Source organism: Kryptolebias marmoratus, linkage group LG3 (assembly GCF_001649575.2).
Source record: "Kryptolebias marmoratus isolate JLee-2015 linkage group LG3, ASM164957v2, whole genome shotgun sequence".
NCBI classification, from domain to species: Eukaryota; Metazoa; Chordata; class Actinopteri; order Cyprinodontiformes; family Rivulidae; genus Kryptolebias; species Kryptolebias marmoratus.
This window is the reverse complement of record NC_051432.1, coordinates 28,531,698-28,543,917: the sequence shown is the minus strand read 5'-3', so window position 1 is coordinate 28,543,917 and position 12,220 is coordinate 28,531,698. Positions and strand designations below refer to the sequence as shown.

Here is a 12,220-nt window from a genome sequence, read left to right as displayed (position 1 = left end):
CAGCCTGGACTCGAACCCTCAGCCTGGACTCGAACCGGCAGCCCGGACTCGAACCCTCAGCCTGGACTCGAACCCTCAGCCTGGACTCGAACCCTCAGCCCGGACTCGAACCCTCAGCCTGGACTCGAACCCTCAGCCTCAGGCTCCACCCAGTTTAAATGAACTGGTCCTGGTGATGTTCTGTCCCCAGCAGTATTTGTTTAGTATAATTACCGCAGACTTTAACGAGACTTATCTGTGTGAATCTGAGCTGAGACGGATCTTTAACTCGTTCTGTCCTTCCTGTCTCTGGGAATCCTCCCCCTCTGAACGCCGCCGTCGCCATTGGTCATTTCCTGAACTCTGGTCCGTCTCCGTGTTTCCTGTCTGCAGAATATAACACTCAGAAAAATGACTTCCTTCTCTTTTGTTCTCCTGTTGCCCGGTCCGAGTCTTGTTTTGAAGTTTGCGGGTCTCGTTTTCTGCCTGCTTCGTCTTTCAGTCTCAGCTTCTTTTTCCTTCTTCTTCCAGCTGATCGACACGTTCGCATCAGAGATCGGCGAGCTGAAGAAGGAGATGGTCCAGACGTCCCCGGCTCTGGACGGAGAGCCCGTGGACTTACGAGGGTAAGTTCTGAGAAATCTGCCCACCTGACCGCTATTAAGCCTCTCAGTTTTATTGGCTGAACTTGATTTATTCTTTCTTTAATTAAGATCAAGTTTTATTTTTAACAAAGTTAAAGAACAAATTTCACATCATTTAAATCCCAATGATGAGAATCGGTCATTCCTGATAACTAACAGACCCAGAAACAGAATCTTAAAACCATATTTGTTAACGATGGTGCTGCTCAGTGGGTTTATTTGGGTCCTGGAAATCCTTGAAAGTGCTTGAATGTTTGGATCTCGCTTCGAACTGCTTAAAACTACTACTACTGTACGTAAAAGTACGCCTTGTGTTAAAATATTCAATATTCAGTTCAAGATGTCTGCTTTTAATTAAAATAAAGGTTTAAATAAAAAAACTGAATGACTGAAAATCTCAGAAAATGTTTTTTTACTGAAGTCAGATTTCTCTGATCTGCTGATGATTGTTCACTTCTTTGTTATATTTGGAGTAACTGTCTCCTCCTCAGGCTGCAGCATCAGCAGTGTCCGGGGTCCGGAGGTGAAAGGGATTCTGGGTACGACTCGTTACGGAGGAGGATGAGCGTGCTGGAGCGGCTGACTGAAACCCACCCGGTGTGGTTGCTGCTGGGGGTCAGTGAAGAGGAGGCCGCTGGTATCCTGCTCAAACAGCCGGCGGGGGTGAGAGGTCACAGAGGTGTGTCCTTCAGCACCACCTGAGAGGACTTCATGTCTGCTTCTCTTCGTGTCTCGGTGCAGGTGTTCCTGGTCAGGAAGTCAGCGGCTCTGCAGAGGAAGGTTCTTTCTGTTCGTCTGGAGGAGAATCAGTCAGAAAGTCCCATCAGCCACTTCCCCGTCAGAGAGACTCAGTTCTGTAAGTCCGGCCGTCCGTTTCATCGGGACCACAGAGTCCAAACTGAAAATCTGAGTCGTCGCTCTGACTCGGACTCAGGAAGTCACTGGAGCCACTTCCTGTTAGCTTCTGCATGTCGCGAACAGAGATAAACCCGCGCAGAGAAGAAGAAACGAAAGTGTGTCCAGAGGCAGAGCAGCCAGCCGAAACAAAAAGTTTCATTTCAGGCTTTTTGAACGAAGTTATTAGAATTAAAGGATTAAATCTAAAAACAGTTCAGATGTTGCGTAAAATATAAATAAAAACAGATTTTAAAATCTCATAAATCTGTATTTTATTCACAAACATTTAAACTAAGAAACTGAACCAGTTTTAGGAAAAAAAAAGAAGTAATTTTAAAGTTTTGGCAGCATCTCGTCTCTTTAAAGTCGTTCCAGATGTTTCCCTCTGAAGCATCTCCTCAGTCTGTAAACATCTGGACCTGAATGTTGACCCAGGATTCTAGCTGTTCAGCAGTCCTTGCTCTTCATGCTGGATGTTTGGTTTCATGAAGCATCAAATGTTTTCAGTTGGTGAGAAGTCTGGAGGTTTATTTCAAACATTTAGAATAATAACAAAGGAAAACTGTCTGATTTTAGCTTTTATTGATTTATTTCCATATTTACTCCAAACCGAATGAGTTGTGGAGAAATACTTTCAGTAAGTTTGGTTGTTGTCCTGAAACAGAAAGTCCCCCGTCTTTCAGTCCTAGGATGTGAGGACATAATAAACAGATTCAGATCTTTACGAGGTTATAAAACGATTCAGATCTAACCTGAGGTGAACAGAAACACCCAGTAGGTTTTTATTAACAGGTTTGTTGTTTATTAAACAGGAACTAAAAGTTAAATCTGCAAAACTGGTTCCAGCTTCAGGGTCAGCAGGTTCTGGAGCTCCAGGTGTGTGTTAACACAACGTCAGGGCGGAAAGACATCAGCAATGACCTCAGAGAATCAACCTGGGAAGGGTCAAAGGTCATTTGGAGTCCAGAGAGGAAGATTCTTCCCAGGAGGAAACATTTCAGGCAGCTGCTGATGTTGACCTGAAGGTTCTGGAGTCCAACGAGACGCCGCCGCCGTCTTCTTCTGGGTTCGCCACAGCGAACGAACCCACATGACAGATAGGACAGGCCTGGGCTCGAACCTGTGATACCGCAGGAGTTCCTTTAAAAACAAACAAAAACAAAACTGCAGCTTTTACTTGTAATTTTGTCCAAACCCGTCTGGCAGCATGTGACCGCAGACTTCTCCCAGCTTAAATTACGGCTCGGGGGCGGGGCGGGAGGAGGAGGAGGCGCCTTCAGATGTAGGTCAGCTCCTTCCAGCTGCTCGCTCCTTTTTGTGGCGAGGAGGTGCTGAACGCTGACACGTCTGCAAAGAGCCGGCAGATAAAACAATAACCTGAGAAAACCTGAGCAGGAACATGATCACCAACAGAGCGCTGAGCGGCCATGTTGGATCAGGTTCCAGCTTTGACTTCTCCAAACTGAATCGCTATGACTGCCGTCTGCCGATGCTGTGACATCACAGCCTGAATGAATTAAAGGCCTGTCATCAAGGAATGCATATCACCCGCCGCCTCCACAGCAGACTTTAAACTTTAATTAACCTGAGTGAGACGTGAAGACTCTCAGCTGCTACCACACGCCCATGTGTTGGCTGTGGCGGCCATCTTGAATCAATCAGCTGGAGATCAGTGAAAAATATCACAGCTTCATGGTTTTAAAACAAAAACAAGATTTATTTAAAAACTGTAATAAAACATGTGAATACTATTATTTTCTCTGCCTAAATAAAATCACATTTTGCTTATTAGTGATTGGATTATAGTTATAATCATATAATAAAACTAAAGTTATTTTACTTTTAATGTGATCTAAATAAGGAGATGGAGAACACAGCTGAACGTGTCAGATTTTAAACCAGCATGTGATCAGATGTTTTTATTTTAATACTTCTGATTAAGGCTAAAACTGAATATAATTAAAGTGTGGAGAATAATTTAAATTTAAAGACATTTAAAGCTAAGACCAGGATCAGAAAGAAGAACACATTCTTGTTTCTGTGATTTTAGAAGCTCGTGGTATAAATCTGTTCATCCAGTGAGTTTTACTCAAATCTGTTCAGTTGTCCAGGATATTTTGCTAACAGACACACTAAGGATGATGATAATGTTGGAGATGAATTGGATTTAATCGTCTGTTTTGTTTGTCTGCAGTTTTTTCTCTGGAGGGATCTGGGATCAGTTTTGCAGATCTGTTCCACCTGGTGGCCTTCTACTGCGTCAGCAGGTGAGTCGTCTGTCGCTCCGTCAGTAATCAACAGCAAATAAACGCTCCTCACAAACAAGCAGAAGAAAAGAAAGAAAGATGGCCGCCTGATTTCTGAAAGGGCCGAGGCGGCGAGGGGGGTCCAAACTAACGCATGTCGTTAGGCGAGGTGGAAACGCTCAGGTGGCTCCGTCAGGAGATGAAGAGATGGTTTCTGGTTCCGCCCGGCTGCAAACAGATTATTACTGAAAGACCGACAGCAACTTTACATTTAGTTAAAACAATGAGTTAACCATAAAGAGAATCGTTAAACTGAGTTAATTAATTAATTAACAAGCTTCAAACGACCTGAAGTGGGAGAAACAAACAGTGTGTCAGAGTTTGGGTTTTTTTGTTTCTTTTCTTGTCTTCATGTCTCGTTTCTGTGCCTCAGTCATCACTCGCTTCTGCCACGCCCATCTCCACCTGCTCCTGGCTCCGTCATCATCTCACCTGTGCCCACTTCCACTAATTACCTCCCGTTCCTAAACCCTGCTCGTGTCCTGCTTCCTGTTTCGCTCGTGTTTGGATTGTGTTGTTTAGGGTGAGTCTGCGCTCTCCTGCCAACCTGACGCCGTGAAGGGATCGATCCTGAAATGTTAAAATTTAAATTCATCCTGTTTTGAAAGCGACGTCGTCACACATTCGAAGTGTTTCGCTCCTCGCCTCGTCTGGTTCCTCAGTGCTCGCTTCATTTCTGAAAGCTCACGTCTGTGTGGGACGTGTCCGTCTCCGTCTGGACAGTCAGAGACAGCAAGAAGACGGTGTTTGAGGCCGTTTTGTGAAAGAACCCAAACACACACATGTCAGATCTCATCATTGAGCTCAGTAGGACAGAAAGTTTCCAGTTTAGGAAAATAAAACCTCTTTAATCCATCCTGTATATGAAGGTGGATGAGAGGTGGAAAATCTTTGACTGATTGTGATTTTTGTTGATCCTCTCTGTGTCCAAATGGTCTTAAATGATGTTACTCCGAGTTGAGTAAAATCAAAGCCACAGTGGTACTTCCTGTTTACTTCCTGTTAACTTCCTGTTGACTCTGAGTGGAGCTTTTCTGGTTTTATTGAAGCAGATAACACAGAAAGCTTGGCTCTGTCAGTAAACCTCTCTGCTCCATGATGGAAGCTGAAATGTCTCAAACACTCGGTGAGGATCTGAGAGTCGCCGTGAAGGCGTGTGTGTGTGTGTGTGTGTGTGTGGCTGTGTAATGGAAACAAAGAGTGTTTTCACTTCTCTGTGTGCCAACTCTCAGGATGTTTTTACCAACCAAACTGTTGGCATCGACAGTTTTTCATCGGGGCATCGGGGTCACATGACAACGAGTTCTGCACCGAAACCCTCAAACAGACGGTTCTCCTGTTTGTCCTCACAACACGTCTTTTGTGTTTTTATCTCCTCGCTCTCTTAGGGATGTGCTGCCGTTCGTACTCAGACTCCCAGAAGCCATTGCATCGGCGAAGACGCAGAAAGAGCTGGAGGAGGTGGCTCAACTGGGAGCAGGTAGCTCATCGCTCAGAGAATTACTCGAACAAACGAGATGCGTGCTCAGATGATTACCTGCAGGATTTTATTTCTCCTGCAGAAACACGAAGCAAAGCTGCGATTTTTAATTTGGCTGAATAAAACTAAACATTAAACTCATCTTCATCACTTTGCTTAGAGCTGACAGAATAAATTGTTATTTTATAAAAAAAAAAAAAAAACAATGGAAGTATTTGTTACTTTTTGGAAACCGAACCTCAAACAAACCTGATAACTTCATCATTCCTGAAAAAGGAAACAGGAAGCAAGCCCCAGGATTTATTTTTATTTTTTAATTTAGTCTTTTCATGTTTCTATTTTGCCTGTGTGTGTCTGTTAGCAAAATATCTTATGAACCAGTGGATGAATTTGAATGAAATGTGCAGGAAGTATTCTCTGGACCTTCAGAAACACTCAGGCATGGTTACAGATATTTGCTGTGGTCGTAGCTGAGAGTCACTCCCGACTCATCCTTTGAGCTCGTCGTCTAACAATATCTCGCTGTTATCCAGGTTTTACCAAAAAGAGGCGTTTTTCAGCCTAAAATGATTTTAGTTTTAGGTTCTGTCAAAGAAAACACGAAAGAAGGAGGAAACGAAACTATAATTTAACTGAAAAATCAAACCAGGGTCCTAATTCAAGCAAAATTAGATTTTTTTCTGTTTTGTCATGTCTTTATGCTTCCTCATTTGAGGAAAGGAATCCTTGGAAAAAAATACAAAAACCAGAAGCTTACTTCCTATTTTTGTCTGAATGCTGGTGTGTAATTTCAACACGTTGTGTCACTGTCATGTGATGGCTGATTGTTTTAATTCTTACCTCTCAGTGCAAAACACAGAAACTTTTAATGTCAGAGCGTCCTTTAGTTCCTGTTCTGCTGCGTTTCGTGTTCGATCCTGTCAGATTTTACAAAAACATTCATTTGATTCGCTCTTCTTTCACCTGCCTGCAAAGCAGATTTCCTCTGAGGGGAAATAAGGTTGAGTTCTGCAGCTTTGGAGGAAATCGGTAAAAACATCGGTGAAACGTGCCGCAGCGCAGCGTTCGATGTGGAGGAAATGTGAGGATAATTCACCGAGAACAACAACAGGATCTACCCAACCCGGTCCCGTTTGGAGTCTAATGACTGGACTGGAGTTTTGAGATAATCACAGGTTAACTTTGACAGTTTTAGTCAATTTTACCACCAGATGTTGAACTTAGAGTCTGATGATGTCACACTCTAAACCGGGGGTCTCCAGTCCTGGTCCTCAGGGCCACCATCCTGCAGGTTTTACCTGTTTCTCTGCTCCAACACACCTGATTCATGATTAAATCACCTCTTCGTGTTCTGCAGAAGCCTGTTAATCACCCATTGATTCAGATCAGGTGTGTTGGAGCAGAGGAACAAGTAAAACCTGCAGGATGGAGGCCCTGAGGACCAGGATTGGAGACCACTGCTCTAAGGTTTCCAAAAAACTAGACTTTACAGTTTATGCTTCAAAATGTTTCGTAAGTTGAGATGATTACAAAATAAAAGCCTCACATTGCTGACGGGGTTCAGAGAGGAAAGTTGAGGGATTCTCGTTCCAACATTAGTTTTTTCTGCGCGGATCGTTCCGGTAGCTGATGTTTCCGCTTCAGTGACTCATCTCAGCTGCTGTCAGCTTCCCGGAGTGGAGGCCGACGGCGAACAGAGAAAAGGGCGTGGCGAGTGGAAACCTACAGCGCCCTGCGTGCCGTTCAAACACACACATGCCATCAGAGCGGCGGCGTGTGTGTGCGGCTCACAGATGGAGCCACATTCCTGGACGTGGGCGGGAGTCTGAGTCGCTGTGTGACCCAGCCTCTGAGCTTTATTTAAAACTCAGCCTGTCATTAAGAGAAACACTCAGGAGCTTCTATTTAAAGCCTGAAGTCAAAGCTTCACGGTGAGTGTGGTTACGCTGGCCTGGGGTCAGTTTTATTTATTATAAATAGTTATTTTCAGCGCTGTTAGCTTGTTTATACGTCTGTCAGTCGGTCTTCGTTTCACTGCGGCGTATTTCAGACTCATTTCTGTTTATTTATCTGTTTATAGACTCATTCTGTATTTTCTTGTTTCTTCTGTTAGCAAAATATCTCATGAACCAGTGGCTGGACTTTAATGAAAGTCTCAGAAAGTACTAATCATTGTTAGCCAGTGACTCAGTTTGACAATTATTATAATTGTCCCTGAGAACCTGAGGTCTGATTGTTTCCTTTGTCTCATGTCTTGACAAAAAATGTCCTTAGATGGAAAAACTATAAAAAACTGAGACTAACGACGCCTCTGAACGCAACTTATTGGCTTTAATTAATCTATATTTAACCAGCTTACCAACAATCATTATTACAGAAAATATGTTTATAACAAACCCTCACTAATTCAGGAAGTAAATGTGAATAAATCCTGTCAACTTTAAAGGTGAACAGACCAGATGATTACTGGTGTTAGACCACGATCCATCATTTAGATGGATCGTGGTCTAACACCTTTTCTGTGGCACATATCCTTTCCAGCTCAACTGGAAAACAAATCTGTTATGATGAAAAATATAAAAAGTAAAAAAGAGACAATATGCTGGATGCATAAGTGTGCACACCCTTAAAGCTACTCGTGAACTCAAACAGTAAAAGATGGTTTCCTGATCGACATCAAACAGCTCAGTTTGAAAGAGTTTACTCTGAAATGCGGGTCTGCGCTGAATGTAAACAAATGGAAGCTTGAGTCACACGATCTGCAGAGAAATAAAGAGTAAAGAACCTGAAGCTGAACTCCAAAAGGTCTGTTTGGGTCGGGGCTGAGGCTCCCCCACAGTGAAGCATGGTAGTGGCAGCATCATGATGTGGGGTTGCTTTGAGACTCAGTTTCAGGTATTTGTTTATTTTGGCCTCAAACTAAGCCTTTATTTCAAACTTCACCAGAAGGAAATGAATGTCTTGGAAATAAATCAGGTGTTTTATTAGTTTAAGGGTGTGCACACTTATGCAACTGGCCTATTTCGTTTTTATTTGTTATATTTTTATACTTCCAGCAGCTTTAGTTTTTACCTCGACTTCTACAGGAAATGATTCACATTAAAAGAAGAGAGTTTTGAAAGTATTTATTTACTTTTTACATGAGGTTTTAACAGTGAGGTGTCGACTCTTTATATCCTCTGTGACAGCGGAGTTGAGGTCGTCTCAGATCATTTCTGTGGAAGGAGAAGCCGATAAGATCTGATCTTATCTGAACAGTTATTTTAGTTGAGCGGATTGAAACTGGTCAGAACAGCAGGTTTTATCCTCCGGACTCCGCAGGTTTGATCAGGCAGCTAAGCTGCTCCACCAGAAATCTGAGAGTTTCCTTTTATAGACGCATGAGTCATCTCTGTGTCCACGCCTTTAGAGTTCTTGTTGTCCTGTAAAAACAGAAGAACTTTTGTGTTTAAAGAAGTTATTACAGCTCAAACGCGCCTCCGGTTTTACACAAGGAAGCTCATATAAGGCAGCTCAACAAAAGGATCAAAACCAGAGAAAAGGATCCTGAAACTCAGCCAGGAGCTGCAGGGAACTCCAGAGCAGGAAGTGGGGAGTGGTGGAACTGGAACTGTGTGTTCAGTGTCCTCCCCCTCCCTCCGTCATTTGCATGGTCAACTCCCTCTGAATGTTAGTCTCTGTTCAGAGGATCAGAGCCGACGGGCGGGCGGGCACACGGACAGAACTCTGGGAAACCTGAGGATTTATCTGAGGAACAGTGGACCCGTTTGGTGTTTTTAGGACCTCCAGGTTCTGTTTTTGTCTCGTCCTGTTTTTGCTGCTGACTCGTGAGTGTTTCTGTGTCTTCCAGCCTTCTGGGACTCGGCCCTGTGCAGCCAGCGGCGCTCCTCGCGCCGGCCCTGCCACCCTCTGAGCCGGACCCTCAGCCCGGAGCGGTCCAACAGGAGCGGGGAGGTCGGCGCTCACAGTGACAGCGCGCCTCCCACCCTCCAGCTGCACACGCCTCCTCCTTCATGTCAGCAGGGGGGCAGGTATTCCAGTGGACCCCTGTGTTTCGTGAACCCGCTCTTTCTGCAGACCCACCCCCGCACACCTCCACGGCCCAAAGCAGAGGAAACAGCTGAACTGGAGCCGCCAACCAGGAGCCGAAACGTGGACCAGGTCAAGCTGAACAGTAAATCCTGTCCCCCTCCTCCTCGCCCCCCTCCCCCTCGCTCTATGCCTCGCCGCCGGCCAGCTCCATCTCCACCCGGGCCTCCACCAGGTACCAACAGACCCAAGAGCATGCTGGACGTGGCGACCCCCAGGCAGCAGTCCTCCAGCCGGCGTCCAGCACCTCCTCGCCCATCAATGGGCACCAAATCCAGCAGCCCGTCCAAAAGCACCCCCTCCCCAAACGCTCCGCCTCCGCGGCCCAAGAAGCCCGATCTGGAAGCCCACCGCTGCCACATCGCCCTGGATGATGAGACCATCGCCAAGGCTCTGTCTCGAGCCAACCTGCCCCGCTGCCAGCCGCCACTGGCTGCCGACAAGCTGGCCAACGACGCTGAGGGTCCTCAGGAGAGGGGCCACCAGCGGCTCAGCGACATGAGCATGTCCACGTCCTCCTCCGACTCGCTGGATAACTCCCGCTCCCCCGGGTTCTCCCTGAACCTGGCCCCAACCCCCAGCCATCAGGACCCGGTGGACGACAGCAGCGACGAAGACGAGGATGGGGACGAAGAGGAGGACGAGGACTACGGTGTCAGCCTGGAGGCCGACCTGGAAACACGTTTCCGTCCGTCCTATAAAGCACGAAGACGACGGGTCGGCGTGAGCCTGAACGGCGGCTCCTTCGTCCTGCCCCGCTCTCTGAAGGGACGCTTCAGTAAGGTGAGCGGGATGCTCAGCTCCCTCATGACGCCGGAGAAACGGGCCGTCAAACGGGTCACCGAGTTGTCCCGGAACAAGAGCACGTACTTCGGCTGCCTGGTTCAGGACTACGTCAGCTTCGTTCAGGAGAACCGGAGCTGCCACACGTCAGGGATGGACTTCCTGCAGACAGTCAGGCAGTTCATGACGCAGATGAAGGCCTACCTGCGCCAGACCTCGGAGCTGGACCCGCCCATAGAGTCCCTGATACCTGAGGACCAGATCGGTGAGTCTTCAGGTTTTAAAGTTTGCTTGTGTTGTTCCTCCGGTCAGACGGAGCGCCGAGCGGAGCGCCCGTCTCCTTCCGGCTGCTCCGAGTCGTCGTTTATTCCTGGGAGAATTCCCCAAAACGTTTCTGCTCTTTCAGAAAAGGCCGTTGTCTCCTAAGTTGTCCATTCCCAGTCACAGTTTACTCTGTTTGCAACAAGCTACAGGAGTTAGCATGTTAGCAGGAGAAATAACATCATCCAGCTGCTGCAGACTCAACACAGAGGCTGATAATCAAATTAAATCCAACATTTGTCTTCTCAGCCTCTCAATGTTGTTTAAAGAGCAGAACAGATATCTGTTCAGTTATGGATAAATAGAAATTAAACCCTCTGTTGGTATTTCAGCTCACGCTGTATTTAAATTAAAGTTTAATGTTTCTCAGTAATTGTAAATAATTAAAACTTGTCATTCTTTATATTTGGGAAGTAAAAGTGATTGTAGCTTCCTCTGAAAAGGTTTTTAATCATCGACTCTTTGTCTCAGGTTTGGTGTTCAGTTACAGAAATGCCTCCAGGAGTTATTCTTGGCTGTCCGTCGTTTAAAGGGCAGAGAGTTCAGATTTATTTTATCGCAGCTGATCATCAGTGTCCTGCTGCCTGAAAGCTATAGATTTATAACGTCTTTTATTTTTCATCTCAGCTCAAGATCTTTCTAAAAATCTGTCATAAAAACGAGCCGAAACTTTCTGCTGTCGTTGTAATATTTAAAATAAATTCAGTAAATTAGAGAAGTGAACGCTGAATGAAGCTGAGTTGTTCGAGCTAAAAGTAGCAGAAGACTAGCTGACAGCTAAAAGGAGAACAGCAGCCAGTTTGATGAGGCAGATTTTAAACAGAACAAAGTTTTAATGATTTATAAACTTCTCTGTGTTTTAATGAGGAAAAACTGTAAATAAAGTTGGAGCAGCCGTCAGCTGAACGAGCTGAACGGTTTGATGTAAGAGTGGCTAAAGGTCAGCTAAAGAACAGCAGCGTTCAGATGATGGTTGTTTTATAAAACATTCAGATTCCATCTCAAAGTGTGGAAACAATGACTGCAGCTGTGATGTCAAAAGATTTATTCTCCTAACACAAAGCAGTTCCTGCCTCTTTATGAGATTCAACCGAAGCAGTAAATGTTTGATTTCAGCTTCAGGCCGTGGACTCGAGTGGACGCGTTGTTCATGAATATGTACGAGACGGTCTGCACACGTCTCCCGTCCTTTGTTCATTGTAAACAATAACAGCGGAGCCTTGTTCCCACTCAGAGAAATGTGGAGATGCAGGAGGTGAGGATCAGCAGCTGAAAGTCCAGCTGGAGGATCAAACATTAAACCAGGTTCTGACCGGGTTCTAAAACGATTCAAATCTGCACAACACAACCCCAGGGTGGAAAGACATCAGCAATGACCCTGCCCGTCAATCTGGGAAGGGTCAAAGGTCGTCTGGAGTCCATCGTTTTACAGAGAGGAAGATTATTCACAGGAGGAAACATTTAAGACAGATTTCCCCTGAAGGTCAGACCGTGCAATGAGCTCCATACAGCCTCTACAGGCCTCAGTCAGCAGGTCAAAGGTCAATGGTTAAAGGTTAAAGGTTAAAGCCTCGTCTCTCTAAGAAGGAACCAGAAGACTTCTGGAGCAGAACCAGAGCAGAGGACAGATGTTTACCCAGAATGCACTGCAGCTGTCAGCACGGTGGTGGAGGGCTGATGGTTTGGGCTGATTCTGGAGTCAGATGTGAGGCCATCTGTCC

At 45.6% G+C, this 12,220-nt stretch overlaps 1 protein-coding gene across 2 annotated transcripts in view; it reads left to right on the top strand.

The window, feature by feature from the left end:
• LOC108247817 (ras and Rab interactor 2) overlaps nt 1-12,220 on the top strand; it is a 29,126-nt gene that overhangs the window by 11,719 nt on the left and 5,187 nt on the right. For both annotated transcript variants that reach the window (XM_017436187.3, XM_025010579.2), the window contains exons 3-8: nt 511-605; nt 1,115-1,286; nt 1,365-1,479; nt 3,715-3,787; nt 5,215-5,306; nt 9,157-10,443. In XM_017436187.3, the coding sequence (XP_017291676.1) occupies nt 511-605; nt 1,115-1,286; nt 1,365-1,479; nt 3,715-3,787; nt 5,215-5,306; nt 9,157-10,443 (1,834 nt within the window). The remainder of the gene's footprint in view (nt 1-510; nt 606-1,114; nt 1,287-1,364; nt 1,480-3,714; nt 3,788-5,214; nt 5,307-9,156; nt 10,444-12,220) is intronic.